The sequence below is a fragment of the Rissa tridactyla genome, chromosome 9 (genome assembly GCF_028500815.1).
Source record: "Rissa tridactyla isolate bRisTri1 chromosome 9, bRisTri1.patW.cur.20221130, whole genome shotgun sequence".
Classification (NCBI taxonomy): Eukaryota; Metazoa; Chordata; class Aves; order Charadriiformes; family Laridae; genus Rissa; species Rissa tridactyla.
Window position 1 is genome coordinate 46,954,742 of NC_071474.1, and position 19,092 is coordinate 46,973,833.

The window sequence follows — 19,092 nt, forward strand, 5'->3', positions numbered from 1 at the left end:
TAGCTTCTGTCTTTAAATTTCAGAGTCATCTTACTGCGTGGAGAATAAATGACTAGGGATAAACCAGAGGATGTAATACTGGGATGAGACTTGTTTAGCCAGAATGTAAATAGTTGAGTTTAATTTGAAAAGTGACTCTGGTAAACACCCAATACCACTCATGTCTCTGAAAGTGATGCTTTTGCATTCGTCACCCTCGGCACCTGCTACCTTGTTTATAAGTACTCTTGATAAAAGAGCTTCTTTTTCCTCATTCATTTTTGCTGAGATAGGCTGGCTGTGGTGTAGCTGCATACAGAGCGCATTTTGTTGAACCTTGGTGTGGGGAGCAGTCAGTGGGATTGTAAATTCCTCTAAATTGCTCCCATTCCAGTAGAGCCATCACCTGCGTGTACTGGAGCTGGAGTGCTGTCTGAGGGTCAGTTCTCATCCATCAAAAAAAAAAAAAGAAAAGGCAAGCCTTGCTGCTCTTGCATGTTACTGGTTTGTTAAAAACAAGGCCTAATTCAAAGCTGAGCTTGAAACTTGAGCCAGTTCCTTTGCATAAAGATACGATTCATAGTCATCTCTAAAATGTCAGAGCTTATATTTTAAGAGGTATTGTTTTCTTCATCAAATGTTTGCCAGGTAAATATTTAGCAAGGGAGACTCCTGTTGCTATTACATTCTCCTTTTTAAAATAAATTGCTTAATAATTTTGAAAGTTGTAAAATAACAAGCCTGCTCTGAAGCTGATACCAGTACAAGTAGAAGCTGGAGTTCAAATGAGAATAAATATTAGCATCTGTGATACAAGCTTTGCAGCTGATGAGATCTTGAACATGCTGCCTCACCTACCTTTGTCAGTCAGAGCTTGCATGTGCTAGGTTAACCATGCAGGCAGAGACTAGTGACTTACAGTCCCTGACAATCTCTCTCTAGGTGTCCTGGTTTCAAGAAATACAAATCTGAACTACAGCGGAAAAAGAATCCCATTTCCAAAGGGAAGGAGGATCCCCCTACCAAGGTGGAGACAAACACGCCCAAGGATCCAGAGGTACCAAGTGGAGGATCATCACTTGTGGCAGAAAGCTCTGCAGCTGCCGTGGTATCACTAGGGACTGCAGAGCCTGGACTGGTTAATCCAGCTTTTGAGGAGACTGAAGAAGGTGAGAGTTTGATACAGAAAGGTAATTATGTAATTACCGTTTATAATATAAAAATGAGGTAATTATCTTGACAATTCAGTTTTTAAAGTGTCCCCAACATTCTTAGATATCCTCAATGCTATTCAGCCACTAGTTGTTATCAGAGTACTCTCTCTCCTCAGCTTGTCCTTGAGCAGAGGGAGATGCTTTCATGTGCATCAGGTGTGGCAGGATCTGCTCACAAGCACAGAACTGTCTCTGCAAAACAATTCTGAGAATCTGTTAGACTGCAGTGAATATTTGCAGTATTTGCAGAAACAAAGGCAGCCCCTGTCAATGTGAACACGGAGCACTTAATGCACTTGCAGAAACCAAATCATTAGTAGTTAGGAAATGTTCCAGCTTCTTCTTAATCTTGTTAAAAAAGTTAAATATACAGTCAGTTTCCTGGAGTGGTCAGTACCTCCCTAATGGCGTGCAGCAAGTGTGTTTTTATAGTGTAACTTAGTTTTTGGATTAATAGCCAGTTATGAAACTCTTGCAGATAAAAGTAACCATCTCCACTTCAGTATAGAACCGCTTGTCTCAACCCCTGTTAGAAGGCAGCAGCATGGAAATCTCTGTGCCTTGTTTCAGAGTTAGTCTGAGTTTCCAAGTGCAGGCGCTGGAGCTGTGCTGTGCCTGTGCCAGAGTTAATACACAGGTCAGTTTACTTCTCTGTTGGCTTTTTCCCGAGGTACACTTGGGGCAGGTTTTGCATCTCTTGTGTGACAACTGCAGTTCACCCTGACAGGCAGTGCGCTTGGCTTCATTAGTGTGGGGCCTGCCGAAATGTTGCAGCGCTGGTAGATTTAATACCACTTGCTAACAACAACTTTCATCTTCAAAGTGTCTGAGAAGCATTGCTTAGTCTTCAGTATGCTGTAAATAGGTAAACATTACTCCTGTTTTACGGGGGGTGGGAAAAGAGGAGGAAAGGAAATTAGAGGAGTGAAGTTGCAGTGAGCCACTTGTGGTAAAGTCACCACAACAGCAGGCCAGTAATTACAGCTCAGTAGTCCCCTTTTCTAATGGGCATCGTGGAAATCGGCATTTGTCATGTGTGCGCTTCTAGTAGGACAGCAGAAAAATAAATCTCTAAATGGCAAGTGAAACATACTGAATGCCCTTTAATAAAAAGAAATAACGAAAGAGTTTAAATTTGCCATAAACTAGGAGATTATAGGAAACATTATGGAGAAACTGTAAAGAAACAGGGTCTTTTAAAGTTGTTTTTTTTTATCTGACCTATTGTTCCCTCTCCTGATAGCTGCTTTCCCCCTCCAGACACTACTTTGGACACAGCCTGCCAGTGTTACAAATCTTGTGGTGCTATGTGAAGGAAAATTCTATTAATGTGTTGGTTTTTGTCTTCAATTTCCACAATCAGACCTTCCTCAGAGAACTAGTCTTGTGGCTGAAACAACCACAATTGAAATTCATCGAGAAGACCCAGAGGAAGAGCTGGGGATGAGGATAGTTGGGGGTAAAGACACCCCACTAGGAAACATTGTTGTTCAGGAGGTCTTGCGGGATTCTGTCATTGCTGCAGATGGAAGGATAGCACCTGGCGACCATATTCTTGAGGTAGGTGAAACCCCACTGGTAGTACGATTGCTTCCCTTGACTTGAGGGGGAGGGCTGGGGCAGGAAAGTTACCTAGAAAAACTGGGAAATCTCTACAGCTGAGAGTTTAAAAGCACTGATCAGACTTGCGTGTCAGTTGCTCTGTGTATCTTTTGGGGCTGAGAAGCAGGCTTTTGAGTTTCCTTCCAGTCATACTCATATTTACTTTACATATTTGACAGCTTTTTGAAACTTGGACCGTTTTGGATAAATTAAAAAGATTTCTATTTGATAAATTTCACCCAGTAGCACCATTTATCTCCAAAGGACTGGGCTCTAGTTAGGAAGTCATATAATTGCTTGCTCTGCTATGTTGCTTAAGCTGCATATTCTCAATGGGCAGGTCCAAAGTTTAAGACTTTACAACTTGAAGTAAGCATCAGATATGTAATGTGAGTAATCAAGTGCACCAGCCTCATACCATGCTGACCCACGGCCAGGTGTAGTTTCCAGATTAATCATGTTGCATGGCAGTGGGCTGATCAAGGCGACAGAAGCTTGTATGCAGCAGTAAAGCCTAGATGCAGCGAGAACTGTTAGCACCTCCCGGCTATGGCTGCCCAACCATTTGACAAGCCACAGAGACCTAATTGTCCTGTTGGACTTCAGTATGGACTGGCAGCCCCACATGCACAAGTGGCTGATACGATCTGCAAGTTGGTTTCTTAGAACAATAGAGTAACTTCTTTTTTATCCAGTTGTGTTGCACATGTCTCAGTCTTGACTGGGTGGTAAATAGGACAGATCCCCTTTCAATATCCTAAAAGAAGACTGCACAGAGTGACAACAGACAAAGCAAAAACTAGCTTCTCAGAGTTGCCTTGGTAAAACCATGATTAGACTGATAATTCCAGAAGCTTGTAGACTCTGGACCACTCTTTAACTTAAGAGCGAGGATGGGTAGTCTCCAATTTGAGGGTTCTACCTCCAAGTGTGTATCGAATGCTGGAAGTTAAGGGTAGGCAGTTCTGCATTGCCATGGGATGGATGTAACAATTTAATATTTTGCAGTTTCAGATTTGTTAATTACGTGAATTGTCCTGTCTTGTCTATGTCCTCAGCTATTCACCATCAGCTATGGTCTAATTTCATCTGCTTTCTTCTGCATACTTTTTTTAGAAACTCTGCTCTCTAATGTGCATCAGAAGCAGCTGCTTCAGTCACAGCATTGCACAGGGAGTTGTCTCCAACTTTGTGATATTCTGCACTGTGGACAGTGCCTAAATTATGTAGGTTCTGATTAGTGACTCTGGTTTGTTTGTCTTTCTAGGTGAATGGCGTCAACATCAGCAGTGTGACTCACTGCCAAGCAGTCTCCTTCCTGCGCCACCCAGGTCCTGTTCTCCACCTCATGGTCTTGCAGGAGAAGGGTTTTTCCAATAAGACTGCACAGCAGGATTCCACTTCTGCTACGAATCGGGAAGTGATCCACGTTACCTTGATAAAGAGAGACCGATCTGAACCCTTGGGAATCAAACTGATCAGGAAGACAGATGAGGCAGGGATTTTTATTCTAGATCTGTTAGAGGGAGGTTTGGCAGCCAAAAATGGAAAACTGAGTCGGAATGACAGAGTCCTGTCAATAAACGGCCAGGATTTGAGGCAAGGAACACCTGAGGCTGCTGCGCAGATAATCCAGGTAATTTATGACGTGGTGAGGTTGTATGGCTAATAACTGCAGCTGTCTGCATTGATGGCAGGGCTCCTGTTCTGACCCAAGGGCTAACAGAACACTAGAGCAAACTGCGTTCCCTGAAATATCTCTTTGGGAAAGTGACTTCCCTGCGGGTGTGTGGGAAGCACTGCTTCCAAATGAAGATAAACATGAAGAGTGGGAATCCATTGTGAGTCATCTCTGACAAGTCTGAAGTGAGGCAGTTGCTCATGGCACTTCAGTTCAGCTAAGGCAATTGGATCTCCTTTGTGGTGTGGTGTTCGGAGCCTTTTTTGCAGAGTGAATATTTGTATGCGCTGTGTAGATGTGTGCAGCAGAGACAAGGAGAGATTAGGAGAGCCTCTCCTGTGTCAAAAAGGCAAACTGAAGGTGGTGGGAGATGTGATAGACTGGCAGCACAGAACAGAAGAATGCTTTTAACTGATTTTAAGCCCTCTCCCCATTTTACCTGTATTTGGGAAGGGAGGCGCTTCAGGCTAAAAACATTCTAAAATCCTAAATGGGTAGAAGAGAGGTGGTCTTTCCCTGTGCAATAGGAATGTGCTCCTGTTGCAGCATGCCAAATGTTTTGGTGAAAGAAGTGGGCAAGGGATTTTGGTTAAGGATTAAGGATTGCTATGTGTGCAGCAGATGTCGTGTAGATCAGTTTAAATTCTTTATCTCCCTAGGCGATGACCTCCAGTTTCTGTTTTTATCTAAAGATCCTGACACAATACATCTCATCACATATTGTTTATATCCCGGAAAGGATCTGAGGTCAGCAGCGAGGGAGAGCCAGTTCTCTTCCTGGTAATCAGCAGAGGAGTGCAGTGGCATGGGAGAAGAGAAAGAGCAGAGTTCCAGTACTGAGATCCTTTTCTATGTTATATACATGTGATTCCATTCTACGGCCTCTTAGAATTTTGTTTGCATCCCACAAGTGCTGCTGTATTTCTGTTGTAATGTGCAAACATAACTCCCATGAGAACTCTTTCTTGATCCACTGAAATCAGTAACCAAAGACTCAGAACTGGCTTCATTAGGTTTGGGGATTGAATTCCTTTTGAAGTGACATTTGTGGAAAACTGTGACAGTCTTCCAAACATTATCTGTTCTTCTGAGGGCTAATTCAAACTCTTCATTAAATGTAATTTTAATTTTCATGGTAAACCGTTTGCAGAAAAGTCCTTCTACCTGTAAAGTACCGTTTACAGCTATAGATATAGATGCTCAGCTATACGTACTGTACGCAGGCTAGTACCCATGGTTGAATGGGAGGGCAAATCCCCATCTTAGGATGTGATGTTTACAATATATTTTATGAAGACATGGAGGTGTGCCAACTTGTCTGGAAAAAAAATTGCTCTATCTGCAGTGACTTTGGAGACAAGAGGCGTTTAAATTTCAGAAAAGAAAATCTCTCCTGTACTAGTTGAAAAAGAAAACAAACAAACAAACAAAAAAACCAAAACCCCACAAACAAACAAACAAAAAACCAAACAAAAAATCCAAAGCAGTTGATGCAGTCCCTCTTCTGAGGCCAGGGAATTTACTGCTGCCAGGGTGCTATGGCACCAGGGAAACAGAGTGCCAAGTCAAGAAGTGAGAGTGGCAACCGTTTTTCTCTCATCCATTGCAGGAAATGCCCAAAGTAAGCACATACGCCTTACCCCAATGGAGTCCTTCACAATGAGGTTTTGTCAAACTATCTGAAAGAACAAACCAAATTAGAAGAGCAGTAACAATAGTGAATACTTTCCCTGTAGTTCTGCCAAGGCCAGACTTACAGCTGGTTAAGTGTTTAATTGGCAGCAACCTTAGACAAAGGGTCATGCCTTCAGGTACTCTGGGGAAAAAAATGGGTGGAAGATGTTGAACAATAGACATGGTACATAAGCTGGGAGGGAAGGAGTTTCAACGAGTTTCTTCACAATAAAAGAAAAAGCATCCAGTACTTGTATCACGGTCGTCCATCATGTGGACCAGTCAGCGTTCTAGCTCTGTTCATTTTGTATCACAACACAATATGCTATTTTGGTTATTTATAGTGAAGTGGGGGAATTAATCATCCTTTTCCATTTTCTTGTTTGGCGTTTGTGGGGGAGGGAGGCATGAGCGAAGCCTGCCTCTACTCCTGTTCCTTCTGACTAACATTTGCTAATTCCTTTTTTTCTTTTCACCATAGGATTCTGTGACTCTTCACAAAAAGCACTGCATCATGTTGCATAGCCCCGTTTCAGACTCTTTGTAGAAACTAATGCCAATCCTCCTCTTTCCCCAAGAAAATCACAGGAGCCATCCCTAATTTCTAATTTATTTTTCTATCTATTTTCTTTACATTCTTTTTGTTTCTCCTGGCAGACTACTGAATCAAGAGTGAACTTTGTCGTTTTGAGGCAGCCAGGCGTACAGCTGTCGGACCTGGTAGAAGATGGCAGCACATCGAATAACAGCAGCAGCAGCAGTAGCAATGGAGGAAGCCCTGTGCACCATCGGAGACGACTGGACCAGAATCACTATAGACGAAAATCTACCTACCAGAAGGTAAGTTTTGTAAATAATGGGAAAAGCGCTGCTTGTTCTCGATCTAGCAGATCTGTTATGTTTGCTCTGTGATGGCGATTTATCATATAAGACTGATCAGCTCCATTTCTTCTTCAGCTATTGCAAAGCAGCCAATTTGTGACTTTTGGTACTGGAGAACCGTACATGGGTCATCTACTGGGAAACACAGTTTTTTAGGGAAATGTCTCTAATGTTGATGCAGAACCAGTATTTAATCCTTTCTTGTCTGGAAAGGGCAATGGGAAATTTACCATCCATGAGATGCTTGGGATTTGCTTCTTGGCATCCATCAGGCACAAGATGTTGAGGGTATTGCACAATGACACTAGGTTATGTTTCTGGTCTGGAGCTAGAGGGCTTTATGGTACAGAAGTAGGAACTACACAAATTACCCTGTAGTGCTCCTATGACTTCAGTGCTGCATCTGCCAGCCGTTTGCATATTCTAAGAAACAGTATGAGCAAGAGGCGAATCACCAGCCTGCTGTACTGAGAGATTTGCTCTGTTTAGAACGTCCATTTGAGTGAGAGAACTTGCTGCAACGGCTTAGACTTCTGTGTTTAAATGTTTCTGGAGTAAGTAGCTGTCATAAATCGTTGGAGTGTGGTTCCTTGATTTAAATCCTAGTATTATTTCTACAGCGTATGCTAGAATGTGTGCTTTCGCTGCAACCTAAACATTTAGTAGTAGTCAGAGAGAGGTTGATTGCTTTGTATGAACGGCCTTTAAATGAGTTCATAGCTTGTTCCTTAGTGCAAAATTGTTCTCCTCAGAGCGAGCATCTCTCTACAGCAAACGAATGTGGGATCATTAGGAGAGCAGTGCCTCAATCGTGCTGGTATCACTTTGGAAATACAGGGTAGTATTTCTAGCCACAGCAAGTACAAGAGAAGCTGACACTGACAGCCAGTAACATTGCTGAAATGCTCTGGATTAAAGATATAAGATGTTCTGTTATCTTCTTCCAGAGCTGGCCTTCTCATGTTAATTGCATTAATGAAGCTGCATTTTCTACTGTCATTATTTTGTAGGATTTACCTCAGGGATACGTAAATCACGAAAAGACAGTTGCAATAAAAAAGGAACCAAAGGAATCTTTAGGAATAACAATCGGAGGTGGAAGGGACAACAAAAACAAACTCCCTATATACGTAACGAGTGTGCAGCCCATCGGATGCCTCTTCAGGGATGGCAGAATCAAGCGAGGTAAGGAGGCTCTCAGACCCTTTATCCTTTAGGAACTGTGGGGTTTTTTTCAGTGAAAGTTGCACGTGGACACTAAAGTGAGGCTGGAAACAGGGTTCCACGTGAGACCTTGAGGCAGAATGTGCTTCATAGGATTATTACAGACCTTTTGCTATCTTATTTAATCAACAGGAGATGTACTTCTGAGCATAAATGGCATTGATTTGACTCATCTGAACTACTATGAAGCTGTCTCGGCATTGAAATCTAATGCAGCTTCCCACTCAGTCGTACTGAAAGCCTTGGAAATCCTTTCATTGAACTCGACAGAGCCATCTCTGGACATCAAGGAGCAAGGATTCAGCTGGTCTCCCCTCTGGATCACATGGCTTGGATTGCCTAGGTACGTTTGTTCAGTGACTGTAGAGACACCTCTTTAATCACAGAATGGACTTTCTGGATCGCGTAACAGCAGCCAACAGACACCTGTGCTGTTTTATACTTTCTAATCTGATCATCTGAGTTAGGGACAGGCATTCTTTCAGTCTAATTCTTCTTGGCTGTTTTAATTGTGTCATCTTTAGCATGAAGCAGAAATGATTCTGAATAGTTGAGTTTTTCTTCTGCAATGCTTTGGACCATAGACTTAGCACAGATTTTAGCAGCAACGTGGTAAATTCCAGATGACAGGATTGAGGCTTTGAAAGCTTGAATTTCTATCTCCTTCCTGGAAAGGTGAACCCCTGGTTTGCTTACTTTTGCAGTTTCATCAAAATACATTCACCTGTGAAAGGTAGAGTCTGTTCTCATTCCAGCTGTCTAGAGAAGGATCATGCAGGAGATGCACGTGGAACAGGAAAGCCAAGCCCTTCTGTGGGAAGCCCGGATTATTTATGGCCTTGTTTCTTGAGGCACCTGAAAGAAGAAATACTAACAAAGCCTCTGTGACGTTACCCTTGTGTTACTTAGCAGCCAGTAAATGCTAAACAAAACAGCCCAAGGAAGGTAGCTTTTGTGTCTCGAGTGACTGTAACTTGGCTTGTACTCAGCACCGTCCTACCAGTTTCCTCTGCTCTCCCGGGGAATCAGCCTGTCTGCTCTGTGCAGGCCTAGGATGAACTAGCCTGAGCTGCACCTGGGTAGCCCAAACCTGAATGCAAACCCTCAGATGCCGGCTGGTGGTTGTTCCTCATGGGTGCTCCTGCAGTGAAGTACAGCAAGGCAAAACCTGGCAGTACTTTCTCCCTTCTTCCTTTTCCAATTTTTTTGGATGTCTGGTGGTTTGCAGCTCCACCACACTTTCTGCTGCAGGGACTGGAGTCCACTCTTTGCTCGTTGGTCACCTGCATTTCAAGAGTATACTGACGTTACCTGCCACTTAATACACTGCTCGAAATTCTTTTGCTGCTGGTATTAATGTTGGCTCCTCTTCATGTGACTGTTACTCTACCTTGCTACTGAAGCAAGGAGCAACGATTTCAGATGCCCTTTCTGCTCTTCAGTCTTCCTTTCTTACTCCAACATGAGTTCAGGCATCTGAATTTGTCTGACGATCTTCTATGGGTGTGAGGGTGGTTAGGAGTCATAAAGCAAGGTTATTTCACTTCAGGATCTGACACAATCTTCCTCCTTGTTTCCAGTAATAAAAATACCTGTGGTTCTAATATACTATCTGTCATCTCGGCACACATGGTGATGTGCCATTTCTGAAACGTGGAGCCCCTGTAGCCCATCCTGCAGAACTTACATTATGTGCCAGACTCCTGTTGCGGAAGTGTTTTAGGAGAGACCTGACAGCCCTGGTCCTGTGCCTTTCTTGAGACCCTGGGTAACAGAGGGAATAACATGGGCATCTTGGGCACGTTCTTCCTAAAAGAAAACCACTCTTGTGCTCCTTAGGCTGCTTTCACGTCTCAGCACTTGGTGTGTAAGCTTGGAGCATCTTCCACCTCTGACCATGGCCAGTGCTGCACACTTCCAATGAAGATACAAACATCTCTGTAAGCGGGACAGTGTTGTAATATTTTTCCAGTATTTTCCAACTGAGGTATTGGCTGTACTGAACCAGCTGGCTGGTATCTTTCTTGCATTTTTTGTCTTGCAGTACAACTGTGGGTACCTCTACTACCCTTGTAAATTTACTCCTTCTCCGTTCTTTGTTAGTAATTAGCGGCAGTGAGTGTTCCAGGTTAATTGAATGCTGCTACTTATTGCTTCTGAATGTTTATCATCGTCACTGTATATGTCATGGAAGACAGCACAGGAACTTTACTTGATTTCTTCATAGTATTATGTTAAATCAATACCAGCTACTGATAGTATAAAATACCGTCTCAAAATGCTGGTTTGGAGTGGGTGGGTGCCCTAATTATTGCACACCAATCCTGAAGATACTAGAAATACCAAGTTTACAGGTGGACTTACTTTTTTCGCTGTAAAAGCTTTGACTCTTGAAAACGATCACTCCCACCTTCTTCCTCGAGGTATGTCTGAAGCCAGTCACCGTGAAGTCTGAGCTCTTTCTGCAACAGCTGTCAGGTCTCGCTGCCATGGCCCCACTGGAGCAGCACACTCCACCAACTCTGAAAGTCTGCAGAACCGCAAACTCAGCAGGGTGTTTGTCAGAATAAAACTCAACGCCTTTACTTTCTGCACAGTCTAGCGTTCATTTCCCATTATAGTAAATTAATGTTTCTCTTCCTAAAACCCCTTTTTTGTATGGTAAACTGATTTCTAGCAAACAGCCTTTTCCAACTCTTGGAGAATGTGTCTAATGTCTTTATTTATGTTCTATGGTGACGGTGCTCTTGCTCTCTGGGCTATTCATTTGCACTAGCTGCCACATGCGTTACTCACAGCTGTGTTTTTGCACTTGTGTGGGACCAGTAGAAGAAAACCATCAGTAAGCTGGAGCTGGGTCTTCCAGCGTTTGTGTGTGAAGAACTCGTACAAAAGTAAATTACAGTTTGAAAGTAGATAATTGGATCTTTCTTCTAGTGAGAAGTTAACTGGGAAGGCTTTTGAAATCTGAAACTCATCTGCAAGCTGCTCAAGCGAAGCCCTTGAGGCAAAAACGTTTATTAGGAAAAGTTTAGCTGCTGGAATACTTCAGTGGGACGATCAGCGGCAGTTTCACAGAGTGTAGCTCTGGCAGCGCCTTGGTGCCAGAATGTAACCTGACTGTGAGCCAGAGTGCACGAGCTGCTTGCCCGCGCTCCTGCCACACCTTTTCAGACGCCTCGCAAAGGCTTTGCGTGTCTCTGCTACAAACTCAAAGAGCAAGTGCTTTTAGCACTTAAGAGACCGCGTTCCCTGAGGCAGCGTACCCCAGGCTTACTGAGAAGACATACCTCCGTGGCTGGCATTCAGCAACAGTGGCCTGCGATCTCTCTGAGGAGTCCGATATCTTTCTGTACACAGCAGTCCTGGGTGTAGGTGCTGCAGGAAAGACCTTTCATGTTCCGATGTGGTAGTTAGTAGAAGAAAGGCTGCCATAGCTCACATGTTTGCTTTCCCATCAGTGATGCACAGCTAGTGAATGCCTTCATTGTACCAAGCGCGTAAGATACACATGGAATACAAAAAGCTCGATTCTCATATATCGCATGGGTGTAACTGCTGCTCTTGATTAATTTGTTTTTGTCACTAGTACTGTGCATGTTCATTAGTAGAATTCATTAAGTTATTAATGAATCTTTCGGGTCACAAACCCCTTTTGAGAATGGTCATTGTCCGCTAACTCTTAAACTAGCACTGACAATACTGAGAAAATATTTCTAAAGGACTGGCATCTTCAGATTTGAGAATTAAGAGTCGTTCAGATGTGGTGTTAGGGGATAGGGTGCAGGGGAGAACTTTGTAGAGTGGGGTTGATGGTTGGACTCGATGATCCCAAGGGTCTTTTCCAACCTAAATGATTCTGTGATTCTATGAATTATCCCTGTAACACGCACTGAAAGTCCTTAAATAAATAAAATAAATATGAGGCTGTTACGTAGCTGTGCTTTCCATGAGGGAAAATATCATTTTCTAGGTGGTGGTTTTCCTTGAAACACACTCAACTTTCTTTGGTTTTGACTGTGCCTGTCTTCACAGCTACCTTCACTTCTGTCAAGATATTGTCCTTAGTAAAGGTAACCTGGAAAGCTGGGGCTTCAGCATTGTTGGAGGCTTTGAGGAAAGCAAAGGAAACCAGCCATTCTTCATCAAAACCATAGTGCCCGGGACTCCCGCCTTCCGAGACAGGAAACTGAAGTACGTACGAGCTGCCCTGCGGGTCTCTGGTGTGTGTGTCGGAAACACTATCGGTACTTATGTCAGCGCGCACTGTGTTACTGGGGGCTGGCTTTTACCCTTTTAACTAGCTGAGCTGAAAGTTACTGACTTCTAATTCTTAGACACTCATTTGGGCAGTTAATACTCTTACGAAAGTTGTAACAAACCAAGTCCTATATTAATGAGTGGTTTAGTTTCTCTAGAAAGGTGCAACTAGAAGGAATTAACAGTTACATTTTAAAAGGCTGTAACGATTTTAATTGAGTAATTAGATAAAAGTAGAAAAGGGATGTTTGAGATAAATCTTGCAGGTTCCAGAGTATAAAATCTCCTGGATTAGGAAAAGTATCCCAGTGGCAGCAACAAAAGCCCTCCTGTGCAGGAAACTTAAAACAAGCTTTGCTGACCTGTTTGTTAGCGATTGCAGCCCGTGGAGGAGCAAACAGTGGAGCCGGAGGACCCCGCAGAACTTTCTTACAGCGTTCTCTCTGGGAACCAACAGAGCTGGCCTCTCGGCAAGCGTGCAGCAGGCCGCAAGTGCAGGACTGTAACAACTAAAAGTGAGGCTGCTGTCTTGCAGGGGACGTAGTTTCGGGGCAGGGAGCTGGGCTCTGCTGCCTGAAAACAGCGTGAAGAGCAGAGCTGGGTCAGAGCCCTGGGGGGAGGACCGGGGTCAGCTGGGCTCCTGTTTGAGGGCTAGGACAGCAACGCACTTTCCCCGTTAGACACGAGGAAGGGAGCTGACTGGCTTCAGCGCCTCAGCTGAGGGCCACCACTCAGAGAGCCTGGTGTGCCATAGCGGTGGGCAGGTCAGGCAGGACTCTGAAACCTCTATTGTATCAAGCATGCGTGTGACAGCACGCTTCAGCGTCATGAGTGCTTCATCGTAGTCATTGCTAGTTGAGTAGCTGTAGGAGCAACCTTGCTGATGAGTGTGTTTATCAGCACAAATATGTTTTCTGTAACTTTTCCCTCTGCTGACTGGCCAGCTGGTCACGCTGCTGGTGACCTTCACTGCTGTGTCACTCAAGTACCATCAGTGTCCTCCTTTTCCCTTGCACTTTGTCTCAGAAGCGAGTCTCTGACAGCAATCACCGTGTGAATCCATTCCTTGCCCCTAATCTTTCATCTAGTGAAAAAGTTGCTTCAACAAAGTTGAACATTTTGGCTCAGGGTGGGCTAGATGACCTTGGGGGTCCTAGGGTGCAGTGTTAACAATAATTAAATACTGACGTGCATGTTTCCTGTTTTCTGATTAGGTGTGGAGATGAAATAGTGGCAGTAAATGGAGTGCCAGCGATAGGAATGAGCAACTCCGAACTAATCCCGATGCTGAAGGAACAAAAGAACAAAGTCACACTTACTGTGGTGTCCTGGCCAGGAAGCCTCGTGTGAAAGCTCCACCAAAACACTCAACAGCTTTAGGTATCAGACATCAGTTGACCATCATACAAAGCTAAACATGTGACAAATAAACCAAGGGAATGCTGAACTCTTGCTACACACTGTATTGCCGTGGAAGACTTTTAGCTTTCATCTTGGAGAAAACATCTCTTTACTTGTGCTATCAACAAATCGGGTTGTTGGATTCCAAGTAATGGTTAATCCAAACAATTGTTGTAGCTTCCTGGGCTCATTAAAGCTCCTTAGAATCGGTGTTACAGAGAAAGCTCTTTTTCCAGCGTTTCTCTACAAATCACCTTTTGAGGTGCTTGCCTCAATTTTAAACCTCTGTCTTCCAATTAATATTTTGAACAGGTTAAAACAGGCACGACAGTCTGGTTTCCCCTGCTGGTTTAATACAGTCCTGCTACTGATCTCTGACCATCGTTCTTGGACATTGAGTCATTTTATACACGCTTTTTAAAGCCACTAATAAAAGCGTAAGGATGTGGACCTAATTAAGCAGTTCCTGTAGCCCCCGGTCTTGATACTTTTAGGTTACTGAAACCTAAAGAATGTTAAAAAACCAATTGTAACTGTCAGCCGCCAGCTGAAGAGCTGCTGGGTTAGCGTGCTGGAGCCGTGCTGGCTTGTATGAAGGCCCTATCACCAGGGAGCTGTTGCGAATCCTGATTTAGGATCCTACGGAATGTACCTATTTGTCACAAATCCTGATTTAGGATCCTGCTGACTATGCTGAGTTGTTGTGAATGGGCAATTTAGATGGCTTAAAGAACCCCTGTCAAAGGTATCAGCGAAAGTGATTTCATGGAAAATATGATGTAAAAGTGCATCTTTAACAGAGTTTGAGGGCAAGGTTCGCTCTTACTTACTAGGCAAACAATAGAACAATGATTCAAAGTTCTCAAGACACAAATGGAAGTTACCATAATACGAAGTTATGCACAATATGGGTCACTTACCAAAGATCTGCCATTAGCAAAAGGTGTCTCTGCCTCAAGGAGCAACCTTGAGGTGCGTCCCAGTTCAAGGGGAGACCACTCCACGCAGCCATGGAGAAGGTACGCACGAGACTCCTTGTACACACAACTTTCTTTGTTCCGTGATAAATGAGTTGTGGAAAAGCTGCCGGCTGCTCACGTGCTAATGGCGTGATCGGTGTGCCAGGCTCACACGCAGGGATGCTCGCTGTGGCACTGCTCCCTTGTGGGTTCTCACAGAACAGATTGGAACTAGAGGAGTTCTTGGGCCCAGTTAGGGCTTAGGCCTTTACCCTCTCTGGAGCCTGACTCAAACTACCACTGGTTTGGTTAAGGAGTCGAGCGCATCCATTGCAGTAGCCAGAGATAAGGAATTTATTTCATTTTCATCCCCTTCCTCAGCTTGGTTTCCCTGGTTTTATGATGTGGTAAAATGACCAGCTTGTCCTGCAGAAGGCAGATGATTAAGTAACAGGCTTGTGACAAGAAACCTCTGTCCCAGGATGCTTATTTTTATCAGTTTCCCACTGATCCGATGCGGAGTTAAGGGGAGGAGGTACCCGACACAGCGCCTGTCCTGGGAGGCACGTGAGACGAGCTCCTGCAGTTCTGTCCATGTCCCTCTGGCAGCTGGAGCAAACTGTCAGCTCCCCGGATCAGGGCAAGCTCAGGGGCCCCAGTTTGGCTTCGGTTCAAATCCACTGTGTGGTTACAATTTGGAATAAAAGAACCAAAGCCAAGGCAGGGTGGTTTGATCTATGACACCTCGCCACGTTCCCACCTGGAGACTCCACGTGAAGACTCCTTTTTTAGAATGCTGTTAATCAGCAGTGGAAAGGACAGATCTTCCTCACCCTGGGTTACAGGGAGAGAAATTGTCTCTTACGCTGTTTCTCCTGTACCTTTTATGGGGCCAGTTCCGCTTACGAGAATCAAAGGAGTTTCTCTCCTCTGTCAAAACGCTACCTAGAACGAATGGTTAATTCCTTGTAGTGAACTGGCTGCAGGTAAGTGCCCAGCATTGTCTTAAGCAGTGCTTTTCTTAGGGCTGGCTACTTCCTAATTAGCGCTGACTGCCGTGTAGGATCGTTCCTTGCTCAATGACTTAGTTGTGGACATACAGAGTGACGTCGCGTCCTTCGGCTGTTAGCTGACAGCAGTCTGTCGCAGGGCCTGTTACCAGAGCCCACGGTACAGAAATGGCTTAGGATTCCGTCCTCCCAACAGCTTCCCTGGCACACGCTGTGGCCGCTTTGGTTGATAAACACCGCTGGGGACTCGACAGAACACCAGAAACTGGGTGGCCAGCTGGGCTCTGGGGTCTTTTTTCCCCCTGTTGTTTCCTACTGAACGCTGACAGCAAAAGGCGTGAAAGGTCAGAAAGGTGCCTGTGGAAAACCCGTCACTCGCCCTCCGTCTGACGCAGAGGAACAGAAAAACCCAAAGCAGTTTTTGTCTCTTTCCAATCAATGTGCAGAATCCGTGCCCGGTATGGAACGGTAACTACTCGTGTAGATAGAGAGAGGGCGATTCCTGCCGAGGAGCCCCAAACGGCGCCTGTCTGGAGTCCAGCAGGAAAAAGCCACGCGCTGGGGTCAGAGGGTGCAAGTGAAGAGGAGGCTGCAGACGGCAGCGCGATTCCTACTCTTGCTCCGGCTGGTTTCAAGGTGCCTTCAGCTTCACCAAGATGTCCTAGTAATTTAAATATTGTCTCCAAGATCAGCTTGTTAATAGATGTTTGATTTGTTTTGATGACTTTATAAATTATTGTGATATTACTGAAAAACATGTATTACGGGTGCTTTTTTTAACCTTTCCTTTCAGTGTATCAGCTAACGCCACCAAAATAGGTCGCCTCAACAGCAGACACTTCTCCAAGAAATTGATGTTGTGAGGCAGGAAATAGGGTCAATGTCTTCCGTTTCTCCCAGGAAAGGAGCCGGACTATCCTGAAATACACTATGGCCGTGAACGGGGAAAAGAACCTGAACCAAAGTAAATTCCCCCCACCCTTCCCCTCAGCTGTGCCCCTGCTGCTCTCCGCCAGGCTGCCCCCACCCCCTAAGACCTGGGGGGCTCAGCATTGCCCGGACTGAAAAGCCAACCCAGGGAACGAATACAGCGTTATTCAACGGGGCTTAACTCTGCGATTCAGCGGAGCCGCTGCACAGCTCAGTGACTGAGGCAGGGCCGGGGCTGCTGCTCCTGCTCCAGAGGAGCCGCCTGGGGGCTGGTGTAGCTTTGGGGATTTCTGCTACTGAAACATCCCTGGACTGGGAGAAAGGCATCGTCGCCATTAACTATACGCTGCACCACCATCATGAAGTTAGCCTCTCTCCTCCTCACGGCTGTGCCCGTTTCAGTGCCGGGGAACCTCTGGCAGCTCCTTCAGCTGAACACGCAGCACCTTCTCCCCACATGAAGCTGGCCGGCACTTGCGGGATGAGGCTTGTGCAAGCGCTCAGCTCTGGCTGGGAAGTTCAGCCTCTCGGCAATACTCGGCACCTGGGGTGCTCAGTAACACACAGGCCCGTTTCTCACCTCCAGCTTTGGTCCAGCCCAAGTACTGATGCCACCAGCCCAAGAACTGGCCTCTTTTCTAAGAATTATGAGTCACCATTCGGTATTCCCCAAGGAACATGGCCACGAGACATGCAGCAGTTACCTGACGCAAGTAAAGGTTATTACTAAAGCCTTACCTTTAGACTTCTCAACGCATTAAAGGCAAACATTTCACCTCTATTTATTTCATTAAAATAAAACCATTTCAAACTATTTCCCTTAAATTCACAGCTGCTTCTGGCAGTGTAAGCCTGCTCACATCAGTGAGGGACTTGGGTCCATCTCTAAAAACATTCAAAAAACACAAGGAGGGAGTTGCAGCCCTGACGCATCAGCCCAGGCCTCTCCATCCCCCCTCCCACACCCCATCGAGGAGCCCAGGTGCAGGGGGACCCCGGCTGGATGTGAACACCATTAATTACGCCTGTTTACAGGTTGAGTAGCTTCTGTCACCTCCACAGAGCACGAGACTAGGGGGGGAGTGGATGTAGAACAGCCCTGTCCACCCTTGGAGAGGCACCACGTACACCTGGGCATGCAAAAACAGCAGGAGGAGTGCTGACTGGGGGCCAAACCCTACACTTACCTTGGTGTAAAACCTTATTGCCAGCATTTCCCCCCATTCAAGACAAAAACCCCACTCAGACTGGTCTGGGGGGCACTGCCTGGCTTTCCTTTGCTGCTAGCTGCCCTGGCGATTTCAGAGTTCATGTTCTGGAAAAAAATAAAATACCAGATTTTGCAATTACAGAATAGAGGCTCTGTAGGGAGGCAGAGGAAGGATGCTTGGCCCCTCTCCTGTGCTCTGCGAGCGGAGGATGCGCACGTTTGCCACTGCGCTGCAGAAACGTGTGTTTCCAGGAGACACGTACCAAACACTCTTGATCCTTCCCACCAGTTTTGATTTGATTTCTCCTCCGCCCACACCACGCCACAACTGGATAAAAGCAAGTCCATCCCAAGTTCCTGAAAGCTCCCGGGTGATCACAGCCAAAACCCACCACCCTGACCCCAGGAGAAGCGCGCCAGGAGGTTTCCCCTTGCTCCACTGGGATTCCTCCAGTGAATCCAATGCCCGCACAGGCAACCGACGAGAGATGCTGTAATTCCTCCATCGTGGTGTTCTACAGAGCTCTGCCGTGGCTGCAGAGGGAGGGATACTTTGAAGGCTGATTCCAGGCCCTGCCCTTCAGCTCCGGTTCAGTGAACGCGCCTCCCCACGGCACACACGTTTCCCATGAACTCAAAGCACATTTAAAGCGCTACATTAAAAACAAAAACCAAAATCCCCACTTTTTTCTTCTCCCCACAGGTTTTGCAGTAATGACTCATCACATGCACTGTCAGAGCATAGGAACTGTTTCCATAGTGCTAAACTGGCTCAAGTCTCTAAGGTCGTCAGCTTCACTTAACACTCAGACTTGCAAGATTACAATACAAAAAAAATATATAACATTTCGGAACCATATGATTTTAGGGCAAAGATTTAAGAAAGTTTTAAATAACAAGTCAAAGTAGTGGAAGATACTTAAAAACGCGACACTTGTGGACTCACACAAACAGAAGCGCAGCATCCTAAGTACTACACATACCAAAACCCCTCAAAACGATCTCCCCTGTTCTTTCCACTCGGAAACATCTCTGCTGCCACCCTCCCCAACCAATACTAAATCCA

At 45.2% G+C, this 19,092-nt stretch overlaps 1 protein-coding gene across 1 annotated transcript in view; it reads left to right on the plus strand.

The window, feature by feature from the left end:
- LOC128914525 (ligand of Numb protein X 2-like) overlaps positions 1-16,573 on the plus strand; it is a 31,759-nt gene extending 15,186 nt beyond the window's left edge. Inside the window, exons 3-10 of the mRNA XM_054213580.1 lie at positions 922-1,148; positions 2,557-2,753; positions 4,063-4,431; positions 6,808-6,990; positions 8,043-8,217; positions 8,389-8,599; positions 12,292-12,450; positions 13,731-16,573. Coding sequence (XP_054069555.1) covers positions 922-1,148; positions 2,557-2,753; positions 4,063-4,431; positions 6,808-6,990; positions 8,043-8,217; positions 8,389-8,599; positions 12,292-12,450; positions 13,731-13,866 — 1,657 coding nt within the window. The 3' untranslated portion in view covers positions 13,867-16,573. The remainder of the gene's footprint in view (positions 1-921; positions 1,149-2,556; positions 2,754-4,062; positions 4,432-6,807; positions 6,991-8,042; positions 8,218-8,388; positions 8,600-12,291; positions 12,451-13,730) is intronic.
- Positions 16,574-19,092: the final 2,519 nt, after the last annotated feature.